At 49.4% G+C, this 18,627-nt stretch overlaps 1 protein-coding gene across 2 annotated transcripts in view; it reads left to right on the top strand.

Annotated features, from left to right (window-relative positions):
* ctnna2 (catenin (cadherin-associated protein), alpha 2) overlaps positions 1-18,627 on the top strand; it is a 406,672-nt gene that overhangs the window by 69,926 nt on the left and 318,119 nt on the right. For both annotated transcript variants that reach the window (XM_042088135.1, XM_042088145.1), the window contains exon 3: positions 10,345-10,540. In XM_042088135.1, the coding sequence (XP_041944069.1) occupies positions 10,345-10,540 (196 nt within the window). The remainder of the gene's footprint in view (positions 1-10,344; positions 10,541-18,627) is intronic.

Below are 18,627 nucleotides of genomic sequence, written 5' to 3'. Positions count from 1 at the left end.
GTGTGTGTGTGTGTGTGTGTGTGTGTGTGTGTGTGTGTGTGTGTGTGTGTGTGTGTGTGTGTGTGTGTGCTCGTGTGTGCTTATTTATGCATGTATGCGTGAGTAACGCTGGACGATGCTGCCTCTGCAGGGCCCATCCTCAGGGTGCTGAGTCATCAGGAGTGGGGACAAATGAGAGAGCCAGGCAGCGCATGTCTATGTCTCGTACTCAGCAGCTGCCATCACTTGCCTTACTAACACCAGCCGCCCAGCCGCCTCCCCTCGTCAGTATTTACATCTGCGCTAACCTGCGGAGCTGGGCGGGGCAGGGGCGGCGTCCAGGAGCTCGCTTGAAGAGAGTGGAAGAGCCGATCATGGACAGAAAAGTCCAGTCTTTTAGTTGATGGAGGAGCATGGCTTATCACTGCCATTGCCCTTGCTTAATCTGTTTTTTTATTAAAGCTGTAAAGAAAGGTTCGATTTTTAAAGCAAGCTTTTTTAAAATCTTCCCTCTGTGTTCTTTGTTAATTGCATAAAATGCTCCATGATGTGCAGTAGCCAACACGTGAACTGCTAGACACTGAGGAAAGACTACTTAAACAGGTCATTGTATAAGCCATATAACTTTAATTCTGTGTTGTCATATCAATTATGCTATGTCGCTTCCAGCATACGAATGTGTATCCGTGGCATAATATTAATATTAACCTTGGCTGCCATTGACCTGATGAGTCATTGGCTTAGGCTGGCGCTGTTGAAGTGCGAGTGTGTCTGTGCCCTCTAATGGTCGATGGCTCTCTGTGTGAGTTGGTTTCCTCACAGCACCTCTCATAATGCGACCTGAATGAGCTCAGCGGGCGAAGAGATGGGGTAGACGTCTCTCTCTTTTCAAGCACTCGCTCTTTCTCTCATGGGTCATTACACCATTGTATTCTTCTCATTCTGGGACAGACAATGTGTGACCCTCACCCTGCAGCAGCAGAGAGAGAGAGAGAGAGAGAGTGAGAGAGAGAGAGAGTGTGTGTGTGTGAGATAGAGAGAGAGAGAGAGAGAGAGAGGAGGGTGAAGGGTTGGAGGTTGGGGAGGAAGTGGGTCATTTTGAGTGGTATCAGTGCCATTGGCCTCCTCTCAGTGGAGCTGTGTCACCACAGGCAGCCCCCAGTGCTAGCAGGCCACCATCTCCATAGAGTCCCACCTGCACCTGGACGACCTGGTGTGAGCAACCAGGCTGACCGTCTGGTCAAACAATAGATAAATGACCTCTCTCTCTCTGTCCCTCTTCTTTCTTTCTCTCCCCCTCTCACCCGTTCCCTCTTGCTTTCCTGACCCCGTTCAAACGCACAGTCTGTGTAATGGCCTCCTGAGTGCTTCCGCTTGCTCATATAGTAGGCAGGTCAGTCCCTGCTTCAGTCATTGCAAGCGCACTTGATTGATTATTCACCCACTATGTGGATACTGTTTTTTAGAATTGATTTTGATTACGTTTTATTTAGTATAATTTGTATTTTGTATATTCAGTATATTCTTTATCTTCTACAGTCCTTATTGCTTAGTTGTGTTTTTTATATTATATACTTTTAATTACTTTTTCTGCTGTTACTGAATGTGTGTTATCTGTATGCTACTGTGACCTTGAATTTCCCCTAGGGATCAATAAAGTATATCTATCTATCTATCTAGTATGCATGAGGGATGAATATGCTAACATACACTGGACTTGGAGGTCACCCGCACACCCAACGGGGTGTTTGCTCCAGTCGCTGGTTGTGTCTCCAGCAGTTGGTTGCCAGCGCTGGTGTGTTTGCCGGTGGCTACGCCATGGCTTGGCACGGCCTGGAGACTGGCACCTGCAAGGCTCCAGTAAGACGTAATGCCTGGGCTCGGAGGCTGAGGGGGCGCAAAATTGGATGGCTTCAGACGGGCTGTGGGGATTTACTGGCAAGGCTGGGTGTGTGTGTGTGCTGGGTGTGCTGTGTGTGCTGTGTGTGCTGTGTGTGCTGGGTGTGTGTGTGTGTAAGTGTGTGGAGGGGGATGCAGTCTGGCATTTCATGTTATTGATTGGCAAACAAAAACACAGGTTCAGAGCTTCCTGGCCTGAGGGGAGGGGGGCGTATTTCAGTTATTTATTCATTTATCCTTTATCCTCTGCCAGGGATAGCTAAATGGGTGGATGGATAGATGGATAGACAGATGAATGGATGGATGCAGGCTTGGAATTTCACCATTCTGGGGGCAAAGCCACTTGGCCTTCAGTTGGGCATATTTGGTGGGGGGCACAAAGGCCACATGTCAGGGCACCAAGGCCAAAGTTAACTATACAGTAGTAGGCTATAAAAATGATCAAAGTTGTATTTAGCCTATTCACTGCAGTAGACCTGCATCACTGTATGAAACATGACATATTACATATAACTGTAAATCATCTGATCATCTAATATTTACAGATATCTAGGCTATATATAACATTTATTTTATATTTGGCCTGCTATGAAATCATGTATTGAAAAATGTAAGCACAGCTCAGCTTTAAGAAACTCAAATAGCCTAGATGCATGCTTAGCATTTTGTGATCATTAAGGCTACTTTCACAAACTCTTAGTCAGCTGTCCTCTGATTTACCAATATCTAGGCGATATTTGTAACATTTATTTTGTATTTGGCCCATTATGAAATCATGTGGAACAATTTAAACACATTGTAAAACTTAAAGCCCAAATTTGGAGACATCCATCCAAATTTACTGCAAATTCAAAGCTGGATTACTCTGGACTGCTTTACACCTTTGTGTTCGGTAAGGTCTGCTGTTTATTCTGATATATGGTTTGTCATGTGTTAAAAGAAGGGTTCCTGAAGTATTCCACCGAGATGAATGGGTAGGGAGATCATGGACGCAAAACCTTCAGTAGAATGTATGATTAAATTGAATTATATTATTTACTTTTCTCGCAAACCGTTCAACACAGCAATTATCGGCTAACATCGTTTAAAAGCTGAGAAAAATCTCTTTCATGTGATACTTGTGATGTCTGTGTGATGAATAGGCTACTTTGCGAGTAGTTCAACTGAGAAGAATGGGTGAATTTGGACGCACTTTCTTTCTTGCGCTGTCACTTTCTCCACTGCGTAAAAGACTAAATTAATTTGCACTGTGAATGCTAAGATTATTTTGACAGGCCACAGGCTAAATAAAAATCGCCATTAGTAGGACGCAAAGCAGAATATTGAAAGAAGGGGGCACCAAGGCCACCGTGGCCTGTAAACCTCTGATTTTCAAAGGGGCATCACGGCCAACGCAAGGGGCAAGCCGTGAAATTCCTACCCTGGATGGATGGATAAATGGAAGGATAGAGAGATAGGCGGAGATGTGCTGTATTGGCCCCAGTGAATGGTGAATTTGTTTGTATATATATGATAATGTGTTAAGTAGGGCTGTCATAATAACTGATTCATTTCGATTAATTAATTTGAGAAAAAATAACTGATTAAAAAAATTAGTGCAGATTAATCGATTCCGTATGACCTTTGCCCCCGAGCCGTTCTAATCAGTAAAAATTAGACTGTAACATGAAGGAGAGAGAAGAAAACGTGCTGCCTGGATCATTGATTGGAACATTTACTTTTAAAAAACGGCCTGATGGTGTTGATAAAAAATAAAGTGTTGAAAATAAAGTCCTCTGCAATGTCTGCAGCAAGGAATTGCATATCACCGGAGTTCATCAACTCTATAGTCACACATCAATGCAAAGAAATAAGTGTTGACATTGAGGGGAGTGTTCATTGTGTCCCCTAGGTTATATCTTTAGCCTGAAATGCCTTGTATGTGAAAAAAAAACTTCTTCCCAAAGCACTTTATTTTGAATTTATTTGAATTTGAAGCACTTTGAATTAATTTCCTCAGCATATTAAGTCATATCATAGATTATTATGGTTTACTTTAATGTAACTTTAATGTCACTAATGCTGATTATTCAATGATTCATTTGAATTTAAATATTTAAAATAATTTCACAGCAAAAATTATATATGCGATTAATTTAGATTAATTAATCACAGAGTATGTTTTTTTTTTTAATTGATTGACAGCCCTAGTGTTAAGATCTAGACCTGATTGTAATTATCTAACTCCGCCCACGTCAGCTGGTGTTAGTCGAACAGCTGACTTATTTTACCTGTCTGAACATCTTCTCTGTAATTGATTTTGCCCTGATGAAGGCCTAGCCAAAGGCGAAACATGTTGGCAATTTTAATGTGATCTACTATGATTAAGCAGGGGAGAAGTAGAAAGTTTTCAGACTTGTGTAAATGCTTGAAATCTTAAAGTGGCCTTCATTCCACAAACACAGACACTCCCACACAGAGAGGCTGGGGTACGCAAGTACACAGACATACTGTAGCATCAGACTCACTTATCTGAAATCAGACGACTGGAGGGAAAAGTAACGAGGCTTATAAGATGTGTACGCACTGGGTGTAGTTAGCGCTGGTAGCGCTCCAGCTCAGATTCCACCTGAGGCCAGACAGATGTGATCTGCAGGGAAGACAAGGCTCAAATCGGCCAAGAACAAAAACGTTCTGTGTGCACAGAGCTGACATAGCTGACACACACACAAACACACACTTTGTCTCTCAATTTCTCTAGTTTGCTCTACCCCCCCCCAACAGACACTGTCTCACGTCTCAGGAGGTTGTTCTCTTCCCTTGTCAGCTCTTGTCATCGCCATCACCTGTTCCCCAGCAACAGCAGCAGCAGCAGTGGAGAGGCACACCTGCTGCTGTCAGGCTGCACGCTTCTCCTCAAGGTCCATTTGCCTGCCTCCTCCTGCCACTGGTACCAGCCAGCAGCTTTACATCACAATCCATCCATTCATTCATTCATTCATTCATCCATCCATTCATTCATTCATTCATAAGCTGTCCAGTGATATAACACTGGCCTTAAGTGCAGTGTGCTGCTAGAATATAAGAAAGGACCGGTTTAGGTAGAGTTGATCATCTAAGTTGCGTTTCCTTGATCACTTATTTAGATCTGACATGAACTAAGAACACAACCCACTGATAAAAGCTGTAAAAAGCAGAGGACTTGACAACAGTCACTGGATCAGTTGAGAAGTATGAGAGAGGCGAGGTGTGTGGAAGCACTATCAGTGGGTGCTGAGGATTAATACACTGACATGCCACCGAGTGAATTAGCAGTCATGCTGTAACACACAAGATGGATGGAACGCCCTAAGCCCCGCATGACCTGGTGGAGAAAAAAAAAGAGTGTTTCCACGCGTGCTTCTGACACGATAAATGGATTGATGGATTGTGGACAATTACTTTGTGTGCTTGCATGTCTGTGTGTAGCTGTTTATGTGCAGTGGGTGGCCACTTCCATTTGAGAATATCTCTCAGCCACCTCGGCTGTTCTCGCCCAGTGGCAGGTCTTCTTTGTCTTCTTTGTGGGTTTCCTTTCCTTTCTTCCCCCTCCAGTTGCACGTAATGGCTCTGCCCCGTCCTGCTCCTGTTAAAGTGAGCTGGTTGGTTCTCTGTCATGTTTATACTGTGGCTCATGGCTGCCTCAGAGATGTTTAAACAGACCCCCCCTCTCCACCTCAGTCCGTCGCTACCTCTCTGCCTCTTGTTCTCCCTCTCTTTCACTCTCTGTCTCTCTCTCTCTCTCTCTCTCTCTCTCTCTCTCTCTCTCTCTTCCTCTGCTTGTCTTTGATTAAACAGGATTAATAAATGCGTTCTTGAATTCCAGTCACACACTGTGTGAGATGGAGTCTGCCAATCATGTTTGTAAAAGCCGGTGTTGGACTACAGAGCTGGGGTTTCTCTCCTCCGCCAGACTCCCACCACGTTGTTTGGACTCTGCTTCTCCATAGTCTTAATCCTTGACCCCCACCCTCACCCCCATCCCCCTGCCCACTGCTTTGGCATTGCTGACCATTTTGTCTCGCAGACTTGTGGGAACCTGGCAGCAGCTGGTTGGCATTTCGCTGTCACGGGCGCACTTTCCCCTGGCATCTATACGGGCACATAATAAGCCTCGCTCCAGGGGCTTTGAATTAGGCCATTTATCTTCCTCACTGCTGTTGTTGTCTCTTTAACGGACTGAGTTAACAGTGTGGCAAGTTGCATTGGAGAAATGGGCTTAGATTTTTTTTAATCTACTGCATGGTTAACCCCCACGTGACTTCAGCGGGTGGTGAAGTGATGACTGTGTCGTGGCCTGTGTCATCATGCCTGGCTGCTGCCTGTGTGCGAGTGTGGGAACTCCGGGTGTGACCACTGCAACATCGCAGAATGTGTCGCATGCGCTGTTGATAAAGGCAGTGTTGCCTAACTCGCATGAAATGAAATGTCTCTCAGGCGCCGCTTGACCTCGTGCTCGTCCCGGGACACTGGCAAAATACGATTTCCACGCTCTTCACCATAAGCCCTCTGTGGACACCTTGTGAATAGGCTCGCCCGGCTGTGCTGCACTAGTTTGGTGCTTTTAAAATCATGTCACTTGTCACATCTAAGTAGCTCAAATATGTTGATACTGCCGTATTAGTTCCCATTGGAGGTTTTATTTTTAGCAGTAGGATTTCTGTTTTGTCGTGTTGTGTTAGGAGATGCAGGCTTTCCCATATAGATTATTCACTTTGAGAAGGAAAAAAAGCGGCAGGCATGTGGGTGGCCGCCAGGCTCATCTACACAAGTACAGATATATTGAACGCTTCTGTAGAGAGTTCATTTTAATTGTGTATGAGACTTTCTGTTCTAAGATTACATTGTTCTTGCATCAAACATGCATTTTAGCTATCAAATATACATCGAGCAAGGATCCACAGTCTACACTACACCATATATAGTACATGGTCTTGTCTTAGCTAAAGTACAGTGTACACATGGGTAGGATGGGTTCATCTTTGAAACTAGCAGCACAGACAGCAGTGGGGTTCTTTTGATCCTCAAGCACATCTAGCCATCTAGCCTGGGATGTCTCATCTGCTGAGAAGTAAGATGGCAGGAGCAAAGAGTAATTAGCACCAACTCAGGCGCCAACAGATTGATGAAATCTGCCCACTGGCGAGCTGCAGAGGTCAGAAAGAGGTAGCCAGAGAGAGGCAGTGTGCTCACCCCCCCACCCCCCCCCGCCCCCATCCCCCAGAGTCAGAAGAGGGGAGACAAGAGGAAATAAAACAAATAAAAAAAAGACATGTCAGGCTTCGTCAGTGTGTCCCTCCCTCTGTTGGCAACTTTGCCCTGAGGGGAGACATGGAGGGGAGAAAGCATGATGAAGCACAATGAAGGAACGGGATTAATGCAAGGAGATGGGGTGTGCATGCTAGCGTGTTGTTGCTGGGTAGTGATAGTAAGATAGAGCTCTCTCTCTCTCTCCCTCCTGCAGAAGGAGGCTGTGCCTGTGTGTGTGTGTGTGTGTGTGTGTGTGTGTTTGTGTGTGTGTGTGTGTGTGTGTGTGTGTGTGTGTGTGTGTGTGTGTGTGTGTGTGTTTGCGTGTGTGTGTGTGTGTGTGTGTGCCTTCGTTGTCTGTGGTGTATTGCCACACTCAAAAAAAAGAAAAAAAAAAAAGAAAAAAGAAAAAAAAAATAATTATGTTTTTAGGTTAAGGCTGGAGCACAGGAGTCCTGCCCCAGAGAGAGACTCCCCACTCCTCCTCACCACTGGCTGCAGTCTTTAACTGGCTCAGAGGCGGTCTCTATGTCTCCGACACACCAAATGATGGGCCCTTTTGATTGTGCTTTCCTCTAATGAAACGCCTGTGCTTAAGTAATCAGCCGCATGGCCAGTATTGACCAAGCGATGATAGTGATGAAGCGCTCCGCGCAGGACGGCAGCAGGGCAAGCGGCAGGCTTGGATCAAATCGATGGCCGCCGATGGAAATAAAGCAAGGAGTGGCAACTAGTCTTATTTAAAGCCCAGCTTTGATCAGGCCGTAAGGGAAACAAGGTATCTGTTTGTGTTATCTTCTACATAGGACATTCTCTTCATTCCTAACATGATGCCAGCACTACTAAAGCTCTTGCACCTTAGGGTGGGGCTGTGTATGGAGAACCAAAGTCTTCCATCAGCGCCAGGGCCCAGAAAGGGGCCTTGGCCATGTGGCAGGTGGTTGCCCCCTGAAAGTCCCCCTGCGATGTAGCAAAGATGGCCCCCTGACATGGGCTGTTTAAGCTTTGTGGCAGGTTTTTATCAAAGCGGCATTAGCTCACAGTGTGTGTGTGTGTGTGTGTGTGTATGTGTGTCGGTGGAGCCTTCAGTAGAACCCTCTTCCCTCCAACCCTCCAGGGAGTGTACTGAAGACAGACTGAAGCGCAGCAGACTGAATCACTTCTCCTGACAAATAAAATGTTTGGAGGGCTTGTGAGAGGAGCATTAAATGCCTCCTCTGTTCAACTTTTTCTGTGGGGAGAAAGCTCCAAGTTAGATGCTTACTCCTACAGGATAGAGTGTTCGAGAGGGAGGGAGGGGGAGAGAGAGAGAGAGAGAGAAAGAGAGAGAGAGAGAGAGAGAGAGAGAGAGAGAGTTTTCTGTTTTTCTGGTCGAATTATGAGTGTGCACTAAATGATCTAAATCCCCAGTTGTCCAACACACAAAAGGGACATTTTGAAGCCTGTGATAGTCAGTTTGATTTGTCAACAGATAGCACAGTTCCATTTGGGAATTGAGAACAAAGAGCAGTGATTAACTACATTGGCTCAGAAAAGTCCATCCTAGCTATTGTCAATGTAATATAGATGCCTTTGTATAGTTAATTAGAATAAACCTTTTTAACTTCAGCATGTTCATTGCTTCAACTTCTTTCCTCTGGGCCTAAGTGTTTTATCATTTTGGTCTTTTTTAGATGACATTTCTTGCTCACTTACATATGGGCTGGTTCAGTCATGGCTATAAAGTAAATTGATTTTCACAATGGGCTCAATCTGTCCAGATGCTTAATCGATCAGCGGCGAATTCCCCCATGGCTGTTGCATAGCTGCAGGCGGCATTTTCGCTGATCCGCCAGCACTTTCTGCTGGTGGTAATGGATCCCTCGCCATGCTTTATGGCTTCTCAGAACAGGGACATAAAGCTTGTTGCTCATTCAATGCACATTTCTTTCTATCCCCCCCCCCCCCCCCCCCCCCCCTCGTTGTCTTCCGCATTGTGTGTGTCTGATATTAACACATCATCTCAGGCAGTTGCGGTGTAAGTGAGTCTGACCCAGTTTCTTGCCATTCTGAAATCTCTTGTTGAGCTTCGTCTTAGTTCTTCGTACTTCGTACTTAGTTCTATTTGGTTGCCACTTAGTCCTGAGGCAAGGGAGCCATTTTGCCTCAGCTGTGCACTGATGCCGGTCGATACACCATCAATACCGCCCGCCCTTCTCCAAGTTTAGTGTCCTTAGTGTTTCTCTGCAATTGAGCACCATTGGGTGGCAACCAAAAGGTTCTACTAGGCTGAGGCATCCCCAGTAGACAGGGCACAGAGGCGAGGCTGTCTTGGGGGGATGTGTCCTCCTGCCAGCCTGAGGCCCAGCCTTGGGCCACATCCCATATCTAAGCATTGAATCCAAGACAGAAAATAGATGGGCAAACTTAGTGAGTTTGAAGAATCATTTTCTAAAGCTTCTACCGTACTGCTTTGAGGGCAAATGCTGAAGTTGTGTCTCTAGGATGTGACGTGCATAAGACGAGATGAAAGCAGGTGGTCTCGATAAACACTAATTCGGTCATAAATTTTGCTTACGGTTAAAAGTCTCCATGAAATGAGCAAAACCTTGTGTTTATGTGCTTCGCTCAGGAACAAATCAATGAGAGCTCAATTTTAGAGCTCCAGACTTTCTTTGGTTGTGTTGTGTTAATGGAGAATGGAGACAGTGCCTCAGGCAAGGAGCACTGTCTGAAAGAGCATTTTTAATAGGAAGCTTATCGGATTCTCAGGGACATCCAGCTTTCTTGAGTGATAGCGGGGGAGTGTGTAACGTGAGTGGAACATACTCGTATTGATTCAGTGAATAAAGGATGGATTGTAATATTCGCTGGTCATTTGCAGCAGCACTGCACTAAATGTTGTTTACCGTGGTTGTTTGCTTCTCCTAACTGAGGCTATGCATCATATGTTCATAGAGTTAAGACTGACTTTTTTTTATTAACAATATGATAAAATGAGGGTCATGAGGATGATTTGAAGGATTATCTAATGCATGCCTTACTAAATGGGCTGTAAACTTTGTGAGAATGAGTCAAGTCAAGTCAAGATAAACAAGCAGGTTGTGGACTATGTTATTACTGACTAGTTGCAGGATTTTTTTTTTTATCGTGAACATGGGTAGTAAAATATTTATGTGGATACTCACCACCATGCCATCTTTCATTTCCTGTCTTTAACAGGTGACCACGCTGGTGAACACCAGCAACAAAGGGCCGTCCAGTAAGAAGAAGGGTCGCTCCAAGAAGGCCCATGTGCTGGCCATGTCAGTGGAGCAGGCCACTCAGAACTTTCTGGAAAAGGGCGAGCAGATCGCCAAGGACAGCCAGGACCTGAAGGAGGAGCTCATCGCAGCCGTGGAGGACGTTCGCAAGCAAGGTGAGTCTTCTGCCCCTGTCACAGTTACAGCCATTGACAGCCAGCACTTACGGTGCTGCCAAACTGTCCTTTATCGAGTGAAGGTTTTCCCATAGCCATCTCTCTGTGAGTGAATGAGTGAATTATAGGCATTACTCTGTAAAGCGCTTTGAGTGTGCTTGGAGGAGTAGAACACACACACACACGCACGCACCACACACAAACACACAAACACACACAGCTCAGCATTGAGACATAAGGGAGCTGTTTTCTCTCTCATGTTAATGCTGCATTTGCCTGACTCAGTGATCTTCCAGATTGCACCATGCACCAGTTTCCTCTTAGGCTGTTGCTATAGATTCATTCGCTTCTTCCTCCTCTCCTCTCCTCTCCTCTCCTCTCCTCTCCTCTCCTCTCCATCTCTCTTTCCCTCTCTCTGCTCCTCGGCAGGGTCAGATAAGAGCCTGCTGACGCGGGCACAGAGATACTGAGTGGAGGGAGATGCCGGCTGGCTGAGGTCCCAAATGATAGTACTCCGCTTTGGTGCTGTGCCCTGTTGTTGTCTGAGAATATAATTGGGTCAATTAGGAGCTTTGCTCTAATCAAATCAGTGTGCTGTGTTGTGTTACTAAAAGATCTGCACTCTTGCATATATTTGAAAACAAACTATAAAAGTTGGGAGTTTGTTTTTGTGCTGATTATGTGTAAATACTTTTTAGTTGACAGTGAAAAATTAAGGAAATAAATCAAGGGATTTATTTTGGAATCAAGTTATGGAATCAAGTGTAAGCAAGCAAGCATTGCAAAGTGTGGAAACAAGGATACTGCAGTGGACGGGTTGGTTTGCTCAGTCAATTAACTTTACGTCTTGCTGAGTTGGTGCATTAGCCAGCAACTCGGCCTCTCTAGCGGGGACTGGATGAGGTGACCAATAGCACGCCTTCCACGTCTTCTACTCTGGTCAGTTGATATCCACTCGCTCTGGATGTGGAGACTGTAGCCAAGACATGACCAAATGGCTGACCTGACACATCCAGGTGGTGTCTGACACTGCTTTCAGCCTCCCTCATCCTGGCTATCTCTGCCTGTGGAGGAACAGGAAGTCTTGCTTGTGTCTCCTCGTCTCTTAGCTACCACACAGCCAGAATTGCTGAAGTCGGATGCTAACTACCTCAGATCACACCTCCTCTTACTCTTGTGTAGGGTGCACCCTAGATGAGCCGATAATGGTGTGTGTGTGTCTGCTGATAGAAGGGAGGCAGGAAGCAGTTGGAGAGGCAGCGGGTCAAGGGATGCTCATTAGCGTCCGCTCCCTCTGTCCTCTCTCACTAAGAGCGGCACTTTCCGGAGGGGGCTAGGTAGCTCTCAGCCGTGCTGCATGAACGGCGCAGTAGTGGCCTCCCGCATACTCCAGAATCCTCTGAATCAGAGAGAGAGAGAGAGAGAGAGAGAGAGAGAGAGAGAGAGAGAGAGAGAGAGAGAGAGAGAGAGAGAGAGAGAGATGTGAAGCTAGGGGCTGAGCTGTGAGTCTTACAGTCTATGCTCCTGAGTGTGTGTGCGTTCAAAGGGGACTGGCATGGTGAGCTGGGGTCTGAAGCCGAAGCTGAGGGTGACGTTGGGATCTTAGGAGCACAGCCCAGAGCAGCGCAGGGCCACATCTACTACTCACATCTACTACACATCTCAGCACTCTCTCATCATCAAAGCCCTCTGTGGGGAGAGAGAGAGAAGGAGGGAGAGAGAGGGAGGTAGAGGGGGGGGGGGGGATGGAGATGAACGGGGGCAGACCTACAGTGAATGAGAAGAAGAGGTGTGTAGAGTGGGTTCATTAGGAGAGGCACATTTCTGGCAGAAGAGTGAAAATATAGTAACTACTGGGCAGAGGCTAAACAGCATGTTGTGGGCTGTGTGTGTGTGTGTGTATGTGTGTGTGTGTGTGTGTGTGTTTGTGTTTGTCCTTGACCTTGTCGGGAGGCATTAGGAGGTTTCAGTCCTCGTGAGAGAATGATAGATCAAGCCAACGGCTTCCTCTGGCTCTGCCTCCTGCATCCCCCTGCTTCACTCTGCTGTTGACCTTGGGCCTGGAAGCACACTCCCACCGCAGAAATCAGAGCTAACCAAATCTCATTATGAGACAGCTCTAGCAGGCCTCAGAGAGAGGGGGAGGAAGAGAGAGTGAGAGAGAGTGAGAGAGAGTGAGAGAGAGAGAAAGAGGGAGAGAGAGAGAGAGAGAGAGAGAGAGAGAGAGAGAGAGAGAGAAAGAGAAAGAGAAAGAGGGAGAAAGAGAGAGAGATGGAGTCCAGACATCCTCTCCCCTCTCTTTTTTCCCTGTGACTGGATTATGTCTGACTCCGAGAAATGGAAGTATATGAAGATGAGGAGACCGTGGCAGGTCTTTTTCTGACCCAGCACATGGCCATGATAATGAGAGATTAGGCTCTTTTGAATGAGAGAGAGAGAGGTTTTAAAAGTTTGCTTATACTGATGTGTGTCTCAGAGCCCTTGTGGGTGGAACGAAGAATGATGAAGTGTCTGAGAGAAGAGGAGGAGTGGAAGAGCCTTTGGAAATGTGTCAGACACCAAACAGGACGAGGACCACAATTGCGTCACGTTCAAAAGTTTATTTAAGGGTTGGGGGTTTCAGGGGTTCCGGGGGGGGTACAGGAGTTCCAAGAGTCTGCGTGTGTGTGTTCCCCCAGTAGCCGAACAGCGAAGGCAGGAGCTGGATGATCCGGGAAGTCCTGGGGGAAACACACACACAACAGCAATTGAAACGAAGCAGCAGTACAGTCAAGGACTAGGCGGTATTCGTAGAAGAGGGACGGAAGGCAGGTCAAGATTACCGGGGCTGGAGAACACAGAAGTAGTCGAGCGGGTCCGGGATCACAGGCAAAGAGTCAGAGGCGTTTTCAATAAACAGGCAGGTAACTGGTGCTGGTTGCAGACGATCTGACAAGTGTGGACTGAAAAGCAAGGCTTTATATAGAGGGCATGATGAGTGGTGAATGCAGTGCAGCTGGTAGGTAACGAGGGTGAGGCCGAGCAGAGCAGGAACAGGTGGAGGTCATCAGACTTCAATCAGCACGTGTTACCAGGCAGAGAGAGAGCTCATGACAGAACCCCCCCCCTAAGGGACGGCCCCAGAAGTCCCCAAGAGTGACACCACGTCGGGAGGGCGGAGGGGAGCCGGTGGAGGGCTAGAATTCCTCCGAGCGGTCCGAGTGAACATCCTCATCCTCGGAGGGAGCTGGAGGGTCGTGGACAGAAGACGGGACAGGTACCGAGACAGGGTCAGGGTCAGGCACATGACAGGAAGCCGGGCGGGCAGGACGGTTAGGGACCCCTCTGGGGCGGCCCCTACGGATTGCAGGTTGATCAGGATGCAGACGGTGGAAGTCGGCGATGAGTGTCCGGTCCACAATCCGACTGGCTGGCACCCAGGTTCTCTCCTCAGGTCCATAGCCCTCCCAGTCGACGAGATACTGGAGGCCCCTACCTCGCCGTCTGGACCGAAGCAGGCGTCGAACGGTGTACACCAGCCCACCGTCAACGAGGCGAGGAGGAGGAGGAGGAAGCGGCACGGGGACCAGCGGGCTTTCATGCGTTGGCTTGACTTTCGAAACATGGAAAGTAGGGTGCACCCTCATGGAGGTTGGCAACTGGAGCCGGACTGCGGTTGGGCTGATGACCCTCTGGATAGGGAACGGGCCGAGGAATCGAGGTGCCAGTTTACGCGATTCCACCCGCAGTGGGAGATCCTTGGCTGACAGCCACACCTTCTGGCCAACACGGTAGGCGGGTGCCGGCGATCTTCGGCGGTTAGCCCCAGTGGCATAGCTGACAGCTGACTTGAGTAGCGTGGCACGAGCTTGTGACCAGGTACGACGGCAACGGCGGGCATAGGCGAGGGCAGACGGGCAGGACACATCTCCTTCCTGGCTGGGGAACAGGGGGGGCTGGTAGCCATACACACACTGGAAAGGTGACATACCAGTGGCAGAGCAGGTGAGGGAGTTGTGAGCATACTCTATCCACATCAGTTGTTGTGCCCAAGCCTGGGGTTTGCGAGAAACCATGCACCGCAGCGCCTTCTCCAGCTCCTGGTTTGCCCGCTCGGATTGACCATTGGACTGGGGGTGGAACCCAGAGGTGAGACTCACTGTGGCCCCTAGAAGACGGCAGAACTCCTTCCAGAATGTAGAGGTAAATTGCGGGCCTCGGTCAGAGACAACATCCCTGGGCAGCCCGTGTAGACGGAAGACATGATCAAGAACAGCCTGGGCAGTCTCTCTGGCAGATGGCAGTTTAGGGAGGGGAATGAAGTGTGCCATCTTGCTAAACCGGTCAACCACAGTGAGAATGACAGTCATCCCACCTGATGGTGGGAGGCCAGTTACAAAGTCCAAGGAGACGTGGGACCAGGGTCGTGTGGGCACAGGCAAGGGCTGGAGTAAACCAGCGGGGGGCCGAGTGGAGGACTTGTTCTGATTGCAGGTGGGGCAGGCACGGACGAATTCTCGGACATCCCTTCTCAAAGACGACCACCAAAAGCGCTGGGCAAGGAGATGGCAGGTGCGGGCGGAGCCCGGGTGGCAGGCAAGGCGGGAGTTGTGTCCCCACTGTATGACCCGGGACCTCAAATTATCTGGGACGAAGAGACGACCGTCTGGGCATGCACTGGGACTGGGATGGTCACGGAGGGCCTCTTGAATTTCCTCCTCAATATCCCAGGTCAGGGCAGCTACGACGCAGGGATCGGGCAGAATTGATGCAGGTTCCTGGGAAGGGGCGTCATCCTTATGAAACTGACGGGAGAGAGCGTCCGGCTTGGTGTTCCGAGAACCTGGGCGGTATGACAGGGTGAAGTTGAATCTGGTGAAAAACAAGGCCCAGCGGGACTGTCTGGGGTTAAGACGTTTGGCATTGCGGATGTATTCGAGGTTTTTGTGATCGGTCCAGACCAGGAACGGAACTGTGGACCCCTCCAGCCAGTGACGCCACTCCTCCAGGGCAAGCTTGACAGCCAACAGCTCACGGTTTCCAACATCATAATTGCGCTCTGCAGGTGAAAGCCGGCGAGAGAAAAATGCACAGGGGTGCAACTTGTTGTCCTCCTCTGCCCGTTGAGAGAGTATGGCCCCGACTCCCACGTCTGAGGCATCCACCTCGACAACGAACTGCCGGTCTGAATCCGGCATCTGGAGGATGGGGGCAGTGGTGAACCGGGCCTTGAGGGTATGAAAGGCTGTGTTGGCCTCTGGGGTCCAGGAAAAGGGGTGTTTGATGCTGGTCAGAGCTGTGAGGGGAGCGGCGACGGAGCTGTAGTTCCGGATGAATTTCCGGTAGAAATTGGCAAAACCGAGGAATTGCTGCAGCTTCTTCCTATTCCCCGGAACTGGCCAGGAGGTAACTGCCGAGACCTTTGCGGGGTCCATCTGGATATTGCCTTCAGCGACGATGTATCCCAGGAATGACACAGTCTGAGCATGGAACTCGCATTTCTCCGCCTTGACATAGAGAGAGTTCTCCAGGAGCCGTCGAAGAACCAGCTGGACATGACGGGTGTGTTCGGACAGAGTTCTGGAGAAAATTAAGATGTCGTCCAGGTACACGAAGACGAATTTATTCAGCATGTCCCGCAGCACATCATTCACCAGCGCCTGGAATACCGCTGGGGCGTTGGTGAGGCCAAATGGCATTACCAGGTACTCATAATGGCCGGTGTGGGTGTTGAATGCTGTCTTCCACTCGTCACCCTCCCTTACTCGCACTAGGTGGTAAGCATTTCTAAGGTCCAGTTTGGTGAAAATAGTGGATCCCTGGAGCAATTCAAAAGCAGAGGTGAGTAAAGGCAGAGGGTACCGGTTCTTCACTGTGACATCATTCAGACCTCGATAATCAATGCAGGGGCGAAGAGAACCATCTTTCTTTCCCACAAAGAAGAACCCGGCACCAGCAGGAGAGGAAGACGGGCGGATGAGTCCAGCTGCCAGGGAGTCCCTGATGTAATCCTCCATAGTTTTTCTTTCAGGAGGGGATAGTGAGTAGAGGTGACCTTTGGGTGGAGCAGTCCCAGGGAGGAGATCAATGGCACAGTCGTACGGACGGTGTGGGGGCAGAGATGTGGCTTTGGTCTTGTTGAACACCTCTCGGAGGCCATGGTAACATTCAGGAACATTAGAAATGTCGTGGGCAATGCTGGGGGGTACTGAGCCGGGGGGCAGCGAGGCAGCACGCAAACAGGTCAGGTGGCAGGCATTTCCCCACTCTTTCACAGTTCCGGAGGCCCAATCGAGGTGAGGATTGTGGAGACGGAGCCAAGGGTAGCCCAGGATTAGGGGTTGGCCTGGAGAGCTGAGCAGGTGGAAGCGGATGGTCTCTCGGTGGTTTCCTGACACCATCATTGAGATGGGGGCTGTGATGCTGGTAACTGTGCCAATTGCGTGACCGTCCAGGGCCCGGGCTGGAACAGGAGTGGACAAGCGATGGCTTTCCAAGCCCAGCTGACGAGCAAGTCCTGTGTCAATAACGTTTGCTTCTGCGCCAGAGTCCACCAGGGCTGCCAGGGTGTGGGTGGAATCAGACAGGTGAAGACAGACTTGGATGAGGGGTTTACGGCTGATGGAGGGCTGAATGTTCATTGAGCTCATCCGGATTCCTCCTACATCTGGTGAGCTCCGGCTTTTGCTGGACAGGTGGCGACTCGATGACCATCACCACCACAGTACAGGCACAAGTTGGAGGTGATGCGTCGCTGGCGCTCTGCAGGGGTTAGGGAGGTGCGGCCGATCTCCATCGGTTCAGACTGGTCCGGCTGGCTAGATGGTGTGGCAGGTGCGGACAGAAGGGCAGTTGGGACACTCCGTGTGCTGGTGGATGGACTCTGGCGCCCTCTCTCATGACGGCGGGCCTGGATCCTGCGGTCGATGCGGACAGCCAGAGCAATGGCTTCATCAAGAGTGGGGGGTTGATCATGGGAAACCAGCTCGTCCTTTATGTAGTCCGCCAGGCTGTGGAGGAAAGCATCCACCAATGCTTCCATGTTCCAGGAGCTCCGACTTGCCACGGTTCGAAAGTCGATGGAGTAATCCGCAACAGTCCTTCTGCCTTGGCGAATACTCATCAGGATCCGAGATGCCTCGGCTATTGTGGGTTCCAAATCGAATACCTTGAGCATCTCCTCTGCGAATAGGTTGAAGGTTGCACATGCTGGGGTCTGGCGCTCGAACTCCGCCGTTCCCCAGAGTCGAGCTCGGCCCGTCAGGTGAGTGATCACGTAACCGACCCTCGCCCCTTCAGTGGCAAAAGTCCTGGGTTGCAGGGTAAACTGGACACGGCAGCTCGTCAGGAACGCCCGTACCTGGGTTGGGTCGCCGCTGAACCGCTCTGGATTGCCGATCCTGGGTTCTGGGGCTCCGGCAGCCACGGTAGCAGTGGACTGGGCAGGAGACTCGGGTGCTGGGCCGGTGAGCAGGCTGGCTGGGGCTGGGCCGGTGGGAGCAGGCAGAGGAGAAAGGTTGGTGAGAAGTTGAATGATCATTGCAAGTTGTTGCTGTTGCTGCTGGAACTGCTGACGCTGGCTCAAGCCGGCTTGAAGTAGGGAGGCAATGTCAGCAGTGTTGCGGTTTACCTCTCTCTCTGTCTCTTCCAGGCGTTGCATGGCGGTGGGTGGTTCTGGTTCGTCGGTTTCCATGCTGGTTCGACCGTGCGCTGGGTCCATGTTTGGTCAGATCGTACTGTCAGACACCAAACAGGACGAGGACCACAATTGCGTCACGTTCAAAAGTTTATTTAAGGGTTGGGGGTTTCAGGGGTTCCGGGGGGGGTACAGGAGTTCCAAGAGTCTGCGTGTGTGTGTTCCCCCAGTAGCCGAACAGCGAAGGCAGGAGCTGGATGATCCGGGAAGTCCTGGGGGAAACACACACACAACAGCAATTGAAACGAAGCAGCAGTACAGTCAAGGACTAGGCGGTATTCGTAGAAGAGGGACGGAAGGCAGGTCAAGATTACCGGGGCTGGAGAACACAGAAGTAGTCGAGCGGGTCCGGGATCACAGGCAAAGAGTCAGAGGCGTTTTCAATAAACAGGCAGGTAACTGGTGCTGGTTG

This window comes from Alosa sapidissima, chromosome 1 (genome assembly GCF_018492685.1).
Source record: "Alosa sapidissima isolate fAloSap1 chromosome 1, fAloSap1.pri, whole genome shotgun sequence".
Taxonomy (NCBI): domain Eukaryota; kingdom Metazoa; phylum Chordata; class Actinopteri; order Clupeiformes; family Clupeidae; genus Alosa; species Alosa sapidissima.
Note: the sequence above shows the minus strand (reverse complement) of the source record. Positions and strands in the feature narration are given on the sequence as shown.